Genomic DNA, 10,889 nt, shown 5'->3' with positions numbered 1-10,889 from the left:
ATATATATATATATATATATGCATATATGTGTGTGTGTGTGTGTGTGGAGAGATAAGGCATTCACACAAATTAATGAATTCAATCCTTGTAAATTTTTGTTTACAGTTGGAAAACCACCCAAAATTCTGGAACCTTTGACTGATGTCACATTTGTTTCACCAAATGATGCTTCATTAGAATGTACTGTTGATCTTGGAGAACCTAAGGCTGAAATAAAATGGTAAATATTCTGTTTAGATATTAGAAGAATTATTTGGTATAATTTTAAATAAAAAATAAAAATTTTTCAAACATTTGTGTTAATAAATATTTAAAACTAATTTTTCTTTAAACAGGTTTAAAGGTGATACTGCCATCAAAAAGAATTCTAAATATGAGATGAATTATGAAGATGGTATTGCTACTCTTACTATTCATAAAACCGAACCATCTGATACTGCTGTCTATTCATGCAAATTTTCTAATGCTCTTGGAAAATGTGAGACTAAAGGAAAACTAACCATTCACAGTAAGTAAATCCATGATTTTATAAAATACATTATACTTCGTTGAAGTGCAAATATCCAAAATAGATGTGAGGATGATGGGTGAAATATAGTTGTAGTGTAATCTTGTCAGTGACGAGGTCAGTTTTCATGATCAAATTTTGACATCATGTAACAAATAATATGTTTCAGTGAAGATACATGTATACATGTAAACAGAAAGAAAGCAAAGACTGAAATGTATACATTTGTATACATATATACAATTTATTTATATTGACTGTATTGAATCCACAGCTAAATGGTTTGGGGCTTAGTCCTGCTTGATACCTTGAGCAAGTGTCTCCTGCTATAGTCTATAGCTGATCAATCCCTTATGAGTGGAATTGGTAACCAGAAATTATGCAGAAGCCTAGTGTATGTGTGTTTATGAATGCTGTTTCAGCATGTCTTTACATTTATAATGTTTAAGCAAAGTAGTGGCATTTTTATGTTTTCTGCAAACAATATGTGCTGTAACTCACCAGTAGTAAAACAAAAATAGAATAGTTAGAGTATTGTTAGAAAATACCTTGCAATATTTCTTCCAGCTCTTTATGTTCTGGATTCAATTTCTGCCTAGGTCAACTTTACTTTTCGTCCTTTCAGATTTGATAAAATAAAGTATAAGTACTGCAATCAATGGTTTTGACTAAATCCCTCCACTTAAAATTTGCTGGCTTTATGCCTAAATCAGAAAAAATTATTATTATCATTTTAATTATTTTACTGCATCATATTTCTTATTTTCTTATTTATTATACAAAATTTCTTTATTTTACAGCTCATCCACAGCTTGAATATGACAACCGTCTGCAAAGTACTCAAAACTTCAAGGTTGGATCTTCAATAGTTATCTTAGTTAATGTTTCCGGTATTCCAACTCCCACTATCAAATGGTTGTTGAATGAAAAAGAGATTGAAACATCTTACTCTCTTAATATCGAAACAACAGAAAAATTCTCTCGAGTAACTATTAAAAATGCAGACACTAAAGATGGTGGAGTATACACCATTGTGGCTGAAAATTCAGTTGGAAAAGCTGCTGCAGATTTTGAAATTCTTGTTAAAGGTAACAAAAATTATGAATTGAATTGTTCTTGCATAAATATCTCACCTTTGTCACTAACTCCCTTATACTCTTATTATTTACAAGTTCATTCAGTACAACAGTAATAACATACAGCAACAAGAATCACAATTTCTTCAACCTCATATTCTCTACATGACCAATTCTGGCATTTGTCGAAACAAAGAGAACTTAGTATCTAACAGCTCCTGTTAACACTTTATGAAGCACAAATTCACTGTGCATTAGAATATTCCTTATTTTTATTTAATGTGTCCACTGTATTCAAACATACATAAACAAGTGCACATAAATGATATATATTCAGATAAAAATCTATCTTCTGTTTCCTTCATCAATTATTATTACAGATAAAAATCTATATCCCACTTATACAATCCATATTTGTTTAAATTATTGCTGAATGCTAAGTTTCCATTCCACAAGCTTCTTCTCTGCTTTCCATGCTGGCATGAGTTGGACAGTTTGATTGAGGACTGGCAAGCCAAAAGGCTGCACCAGGCTCCAGTCTGATCTGGCAAGGTTTCTACAGCTGGATGCCCTTCCTAACACCAACCACTCCGAGAGTGTAGTGGTGCTTTTTACATGCCATTGGCATGGGGGCCAGTCAAGCAGTACTGGCATTGACCATGCTCGAATAGTGCTTTTTACATGCCACTTCCAAGTTATTTAATCTGTGCTAAAACAACTGACTGGATGATTTCTCCTTATTCTCACTTCAACACACCTCTCAGATTCAGGATTAAACTTTTACCGAATCCTTCTTTCTTATAACTTTTTTCTTCAGTAATCTCCTTCTTATTTGTGACATTTTTTAATTATATAAAAAAATAACAAGTATAAGACCTCAACATCAAATACACTAGTCAAAGTTATATTACAATGCTTCAACTAACTATGTGGGTTTGTCTCGAAGTGTGAAGTAGTCCTTTACAATATATAAAGTAGTTCATTTAGTTTACAATATATAAAGTAGCTCACTTAGTTTAACACTCTTGATGGCCTATAGTCTGACCTAGAATTAGTTAAATTAGGTAGTGGAAACTTATTAGAGAGAAGTCAGTCTTGCTAAATTTCATTTCACTTATAACTCTCTAAAATTTTCCATTCATAACTACACATCATTACTTTTTTAACTATTTTCAATCACTATTCAAGTCAATGCTTTCTTCCTCTCTAAAGCTGTAGATCTTTTACACAAATTTTCTATCTTTTACCACACAACCTAATTCTATTTTTGCATGCCTTTATACAAATAAAAATAAAGGGAAAAGTTTAAAATTTTCTAATTTTTTAATGTTTGTTTGAAAGTACTGTCAATTACCTAATAAAAGACATTGTGTGGGAAATGTTCTTCTATATTTATAATTCTTTTTTTGTATAATATTCTATAACTTCTTTTCACACATTAGGTAAACCATCAAAACCACAAAACCTCAAGGTTAGTGACGTGCAGAAAACTTCTGTTACATTTTCATGGGAAGCACCAAGTTCTGATGGTGGAAGTGAAATCACTAAATACATCATTGAGAAACGTGATGCTAAGCGTTCTACATGGACACCTGTAAGCACTGTAGATGGAACTACATTGTCACTCGAAATTAACAAACTCACTGAAGGAGTAGAATACTTCTTTAGAGTTGCTGCCGAAAATAAAATTGGACAAAGCGATTTTGCTGAAACTGAAGAACCAACGGTACCCAAACTGCCATTCTGTAAGTAATCATTTTAAATTTATCAATATGTTGTTAAATACTTTTAATAATCAGCAATAATTTATTAGTGTTTCTTTCTAGTTTCTTCCTGCTTATTGAGATAACCATACAACTTAAATACTTCCTTAAATTGTTCATTGTGCTACACCTTGTGTCTGTGCAGTGATTAACTTGATTATATGCTAGTTCTGAATTCTTAAATGTTGGGTATTTTAAATCTTCATGTTCTGCTGCAATTTATAGCATTCTAGTATTTACAGAATAGAATTAGAGATTTATAAATATAAAAAAAATAATTGAGCAATATATATGAAGCTGAAAATACTTATTGTCAGTTGTATACCTTTTTATCTTTTAACCTGTAAGATATATTTTAAGTTTGAGAATATTCCATATTATTATTATTATTAATATTATTATCATTCATTTCAAAATATTTTACAGCTGTTCCTGATGCTCCTATCAATGTCCGCATGACTGAAGTGACAAACTGCTCAGTCAGCTTGGCCTGGGAACCTCCAAAGAGTGATGGTGGTTCACCTATTATAGGTTACATAATTGAACGTAAGCAGCCATCAAGTAACAGATGGATTAAAGCTAATAAAACTGCTGTGCCAGAACTAAACTACACAGTTACAGATTTGGTAGAAAATGATACTTATGAATTCAGAGTATCTGCTGAAAACCTTGCAGGTGTTGGAAAACCATCTAAACCAACTCCACCTATTACTGTTAAATTTCCATTTGGTAAGTTTCCTTTGTGGAAATCAACATGTAATGATCACTCCATATCATTTTAGCCAATATTAAAAAAGATGAACTGATGTTTAAAATAATTCAGATAATTCTATAAGTTATTAAACAATCAAATAATGTTTTCTAGAGAAAATAATTTAGTACTGATTTATGAATCTTTATTTACTTTAAGTATGATACTAATAAGTGCATAAATACATGATTATTTAAATAACTATATGCATAATAAATGCTCATTAAAATTTGCTTGCTAATTGCAAATGAATCATTAGATATTTTGTATTCAATTTAATATGACATGCATTATATTGCATGTATTATATTCAAATACTAAATTATCTTCTGTAATCTTATTTCCAGGTAAACCATCAGCTCCTGGCAAACCTGAGATCATTGATGTAACTCGTGACTCAATGACATTAAAATGGCTGCCTCCTGACAGCAATGGCGGAAGTCCTATAACTAACTACATTGTTGAAATGAGGGTAGCAGGGTCTGCTAAATGGATGTGTGCTTCACAAAATGTACATATACCAGATACAAGCTTTGTTGTTAAAGGCCTAACAGAAGGGTTGGAATATGAATATCGTATTATTGCTGAAAATAAGGCCGGCCCAAGTCCACCATCACAACCTTCCAAGAGTGTTGTTGCAAGAGATCCTATCAGTAAGAACACATTTATACTTATATATTCCTATAAACTTGATAACTTACTTTACATTAAGGTTATCATTATTTTAATGAATGACTTCATGCTGTAGGTTCTGATTAATTTTACTGCAACATAAACTGAATCATTACTTTTCTTTTTATTTTTTCAATTAAATTCATCACTTCTGAGTGCTAATTATTAGTTAGTGGGATTGGGTTTTTTTTATCTTTATCTAATTTCATTCTTCATATAAAAATGAATAAGATATTATTAATGCTAAAAATGTTTTTGAAAAGTTAACAGATGATATTTATTTACCAATGAGTCTGTTCAATAGAAAATTTAACAAGCATATGTCTTTCCTTGTTTAGTTGGAGATCCTCCATTGGTTGTGGAACCATTAAAAGACACTGCAGTATTTGTTGGAGAAACAACTGTACTGGAATGTAAAATTACTGGTGAACCTACACCAAACATCATTTGGTATGTATTTATTTCATATTAAGTATGCTGTATCTACAGTTTTCAAGATGCATAAATTACCACTATTAATTGTATTTATAAAATACTTTATTGAATAAAATAATCATCACAAAAAGGCTGGAAAAAACACAGTATAATCCTGTCTTACATATAATCTTATAATTAATACCTAATAATAGTAGGTGCTGGTATAGCTGTGTGTTTGGAAAGTCTGCTTTAAGGTTCTGCCTTTCTGCTTAGCAATCTGAGCATGTGTCTTCTACTATAGCCTCATGTTGACAAATGACTTGTAAGTGAATTTGGTTGGCAAAGTCTGTTTGATATATATATATATATATATATATATATATATATATATATATATATATATATATATATGTGTGTGTGTGTGTGTAATAAATATGTATAATAAAACTGCTGGTAGTGACAGTCTCACTTGTCACTGCTCGAGAAAAGCAATGATTAGATATTTTCCTTTATAACTAGTTGCTCTGTGCTTCCAAAGGTCTGTGGGATTAAAAAAAAATCACTATGAAAAATAGGTTAGAGTTGATGACAGGAAGAACATTCAGCAATGAAATCCTACTGCAAATGAACCCTATCCAATCTATGCTTGTATCAAAAGACAAATGTTAGAATAAATCAACACATGAACAAATAAACAACAGTTTTTATGTTATATAATTAGAATGCTTGTTAAATTCATATAAAGAAATATTTTGATATGATTACTATTAGATGATTTTTAGGATAAAAATTAATTCACATATTTTTTAATATTTCAGGATCAAAGAGAAGAGGGAGATATCTGAATCTAAGAAATTTGATTTCTTCTACAAAGATTCATTTGCTAATCTCACAGTCAGGGACATGTCAGACAAAGATGCTGGTACCTATACATGCCAAGCAAAGAATGCTCTTGGAGAGGCTTCAACATCATGCAACCTCACTATTCAACGTGAGTTTCATATTGAAAACAAATTTTTTAAAATGATGACAATGAATCTATAAATGTTCTTACTACATGAATGTTACTGAATGTAAAATATAAAAATAATAATAAGAAGATGATGAAGAAGAAAATGAGCTATAAAAAATATAATGAAATATAAATAATAATATGATAATGAAAAATTGGCAATTTTTGTAATAGTAGCAAAATTTTTCCTTTTTTTTTTTTCCTTGGAGATTAAGTTATTTTTCATTTTTGCTTGATTGTGATATAATAATCATATATATTTCGTGTATTAGCTCTATATACCATTAAATCTTTTATTAGTAACTTTATTGATTTTTAATTTGCTTCTTTATCAATTTCTGATGCAATATTGTTTTCAGTTACTCCTGAGAAAATAATATTCTTTCTATTTTTAGAAACTCCTAAGCTAGAGTATGATAACAAATTCAGAGACTTGATTCGTCTTCATGTTGGTACAAACTTACGAATCCCTGTTAAAGTGACAGGCATTCCAAAACCAGTACCAACTTGGGCTAAAGAAAACAAACCTATGAAATCACAAGGTAGATGTACATTAGAAACCCTTGAGAATGTTACAACACTTTTAATTAAGAAAGTTACTCGGGAAGATGATGGAATGTTCACATTGAAAGCTATCAATGATGTAGGTGAAGATTCAGCAACATTTGATGTTGAAGTTATTGGTAAGCATATTAACTTTCTATAAGTTGTTTCTTCCCTCATTCTGTTTTCAGATGAGCTCCACTGGAGCTTATCAACCTTTTGTCATCTACGCTCAGGCCCTCTCAAATCACTCATCTCCTATTATCATCTGTACTAAGATACAATGTTGCTTATATAATTTTTTTTATGACAGAAATGTTTGGAAAAATAATTCAATTAGTGTATATCTATTAAAATAATTTTATTTTCAATTATTTAGATATCCCTAGTCCACCAACTTCTCCTATCACAGTAACAGATGTTGACCATGACAGAGCAACTATTCACTGGAACCCACCAAAGGATGATGGTGGAGCTGATATTACTAGCTATATCATTGAACGACGAGATGCTGGAAGAAATATGTGGACTAAAGTTGGTAGTGTTGCTGGTGGGAAAACCAGCTTTACAGACACTAAATTGCATGAAGGCAATGAATATTACTTCCGTGTTTCAGCTGAAAATGAAGTTGGTATATCAGAACCCAATGAAATGGACAAGACAGTTACTGCAAAAAGTCCTTTCGGTAATTAAGATTTATAAAATACATATTTATGCATGAGTGATGTGATTATTCAAGTATGACAATTGAATTTACTGTTGCCTTGTTATAATAATCTAGCTGTATAAAATTATCCCTTCCTATATATTTATTTTCAGTGTCTGCATGCTGTTGACTCTCATACCCTTCATATAAAAACTTGCTGTTAATTAGTTAAAACAATATTTCAACATTAGTATATATAATTTCAAAACCACTACCATTCCTTTTGTTTTAAAAGTATTTATAAGAACAGTTAAGCTTTTGTAGTTTAATCATTAGCAGTTGCTAATGTAATTAATATTTCCTTGTCTCCTTCACCTATTTTCTGTCTCAACTTTCATTATATGATATTAAATTGACAAGTTTAAATTTGAAGGGTTTGATGATTTTAAATGGAAAAATACTGTAAAGAATTGTTTTATTGTAATGTTTAGATGAATGTTTGCAGTTATATTTCCTGTTATTGAATATTATATGTATTTTCTTGTATTTTTGTTTATTAGACATTTTTTTTTGTGCTATAGAAAAATATAAGCTGCTAACAAGTTTGATAATTATATAACATTATTTTGTTACTGCTTTACTGTTCTGAATTTAATCCCCCTACCATTAATTTAAATGATTATAAGACAGTAAAATCGTTAAAAAGTATAGAATACTGAACTAAATTTAAATGTTGAGTTCATATCTAACTTTAAATGTTATCCTTCCAGCATTAATAAAATAAATACCAGTGAAATAATGGATTTAATGATATCAACTGTACTTATCCCTACAACAATATTAGCTTTGTGCCTTGGTATGAAATCATTACTTAAAGGATTATTTAAAAAGTTATATAATTGTCTGTTCCAATTAAGTGGTTTACTATTGATATTTAATATATGATATATTTTAACATTGTCTTTTTATAAAGAGCTTAAGGTGCTTCCAGGAGATATATATTTTTGGTATTCAATTTTATACTTATAATTTCACAAATAGACATACATGAACACACACACACATATACATACATTATAAAATTGGTAAGATTGCATTGCTGACTTAAGAAGGTACTGTTTATTATGTTGACAGTGTAAAATATATTTGTGCAGGATAGTATTCTGATAATTGATTGAATGAACATCAAGCTACCTTTTAACATTGTATATTTTATATTTTTAAGAAAGAAAAAAGTATTTATTTAATAATGTTGAACCTTTTAGTTGAATTTTTCACACTAACCATTCACGACACTCATGCATGATATATAAAATTGGTAAGTAGCACTTTTTTTGCATGGATTTCACGTCAAATATCATTGTACTTCATTTTCCATTTGCTAGTTAGAAGTAATATTTGTAGCATGTTCACTTGCTTTACATTCAAAGAGTTTGGAAACGACTGAATCCTTACAAGTAAGTGTGTGATCTTGTTTAAAATATATGTTTATTATAATTGTGTTCCTAATGTATACCTTACTTTAATTCTCATAACTTACATATAACTATAATTTTCTTTTTCAGAATAATGGATATTTGTAAATTTCTATTAATTGAAGATAATGATTACCTTTTTGAGTAACTCATTAAGAGGCTTTTAATGAAGTATTATTTTATATATTCCTGAATATTTAATACTTTACATAAATTAATATCATTATAGAAAATTAATTTTCATAACATTTATATTTTTATAGAGCTTATTTATTTAAATAATTTATATTTTTGATATTACTTTTTATATTCTTTGTATTTTTATATCATTTTAAACATTATTCATATTTTCTGTACTTTATATATTGTATAATGACATTTTAATCTTTCTTTTCTCCTAGGCAAACCTTCAGCTCCTTTGGGACCACTGATTATTACCAATGTTACACAAAATTCTGCTGATTTAGAATGGAAACCACCTAAGGATGATGGCGGATGTCCCATCACCAAATACTTGATTGAGTATAAGCCAGTTACTAGGACTACTTGGAGTAAAGCTGGAAGTGTAAATGGTAACACTACAACATTTACAGCTTTAGATCTCATTGAAGGAACTGAATACTTATTCCGGGTTATAGCTGTTAATGATCAAGGGCAAAGTCCACCTTTGGAAGCTGAAGCAACAATCAAACCTATGAAAAAGATGAGTGAGTACACTTTTTGTTGATAGTATAGATGTGCAAGAGCACAAAAGATAGAAAGTTATTTATAGATATTATTATACATCAATTTAATGCTAATATTTTAATGGCAATATTATGAACATTTTAAGGACTTTGTAAGTCTGACATATTTCTTTAGGTACTCATGTTCATTAAGAAATAATGTTTTTGATTGAGATGTATTTCGTTACCTCACTTATGATAAATGTATTTATATTATGACTAATTACACATATGTTAGTTAATATACCTTTATATGATCATCAATCTTTCATTGATTCTATAAACATTAATATGCATTTCAGATCCACCTGATCCACCAGTCAACCTTAAAGGAACAGATGTTGGTATTGATTATGTTGTATTATCATGGGAACCACCATTGAAAGATGGTGGCAGTCCTTTGACTAACTATGTTCTGGAATTATGCGAAGAAAAATCTGATGTTTTTGAGAAGATTGGCACAACAAAAGCATTCAATCTCACTTACCGAGTAAACAACCTTAAAGATATTGGCTATTACTTTGCTGTTTCTGCACAAAATGCAGTTGGGGTCAGTGAACCTTGTGAAACAAGAGATGCAATTGTTCCCTCTAGGCCACCATGTAAGTATTTTAAAATATGTTTTGAGAGTTAATGACTTAATAGATTCTTGTACGGACTTTATAGATTCTTTAGGATAAGAATAATCAGAAAGCTATTGTTTAATGAATAGTATTGATGCAATTAATTTGAGACTGAAAACTTGGATGAAAACAGGTCAAACCAAGCCTTGTAAGTGAAATTAAGAAGACAGAAACTGTGTGAAAGCCCATCGAATGGATTGTGCCTTTAATTTAGTGGTCAAGTCTTGTCACACTGATTCTACTTGGGAATTACATAAAGGGCACAGAATGTTCAGCCATTTTGCATGTTAATTGAAAGAAAAGGTCATTCAGTTGATCTGACATGTAGGAAGAAGTTATTCTCAAATAAGTTTTCTGGCCCCCAAGATTGCAATTGAATTTACTCTGTTAACAGTACTCAAGAGCCAGCTAGTGGTGTTAAACTGAGAAACAGATTACAACACTACACCTCTGAATGATGACAATTTATAATTTAATTGTAAAGTATCAGTTTGTACGCCTCAATACTAAAGTAAATAACCTTATATGGCTGGGGTGAATGAATTTGTTAAATAGTTTAGTTTAAACAAATGTCTATTTACATATGAATATATAAAAAAAAATCTATTATGATCTGAATCTAAGGATTAAAAAAAAATTTACTGCAAAGGTTTAAGTAACGATGTGAATAATAAACT

The 10,889-nt window shown here is 29.9% G+C and overlaps 1 protein-coding gene across 1 annotated transcript in view; it reads left to right on the top strand.

Moving 5' to 3' along the window:
- The window catches only part of LOC106877301 (titin), a gene marked incomplete at its 3' end in the record, with an annotated part of 606,785 nt that overhangs the window by 261,817 nt on the left and 334,079 nt on the right, over nucleotides 1–10,889 (top strand). Inside the window, exons 128-139 of the mRNA XM_052965881.1 lie at nucleotides 107–221; nucleotides 337–509; nucleotides 1,310–1,597; nucleotides 3,028–3,330; nucleotides 3,775–4,077; nucleotides 4,447–4,752; nucleotides 5,110–5,221; nucleotides 6,007–6,179; nucleotides 6,596–6,883; nucleotides 7,123–7,428; nucleotides 9,266–9,571; nucleotides 9,892–10,191. Coding sequence (XP_052821841.1) covers nucleotides 107–221; nucleotides 337–509; nucleotides 1,310–1,597; nucleotides 3,028–3,330; nucleotides 3,775–4,077; nucleotides 4,447–4,752; nucleotides 5,110–5,221; nucleotides 6,007–6,179; nucleotides 6,596–6,883; nucleotides 7,123–7,428; nucleotides 9,266–9,571; nucleotides 9,892–10,191 — 2,973 coding nt within the window. The remainder of the gene's footprint in view (nucleotides 1–106; nucleotides 222–336; nucleotides 510–1,309; nucleotides 1,598–3,027; nucleotides 3,331–3,774; nucleotides 4,078–4,446; nucleotides 4,753–5,109; nucleotides 5,222–6,006; nucleotides 6,180–6,595; nucleotides 6,884–7,122; nucleotides 7,429–9,265; nucleotides 9,572–9,891; nucleotides 10,192–10,889) is intronic.

This window comes from Octopus bimaculoides, chromosome 2 (assembly GCF_001194135.2).
Source record: "Octopus bimaculoides isolate UCB-OBI-ISO-001 chromosome 2, ASM119413v2, whole genome shotgun sequence".
Taxonomy (NCBI): Eukaryota; Metazoa; Mollusca; class Cephalopoda; order Octopoda; family Octopodidae; genus Octopus; species Octopus bimaculoides.
Note: the sequence above shows the minus strand (reverse complement) of the source record. Positions and strands in the feature narration are given on the sequence as shown.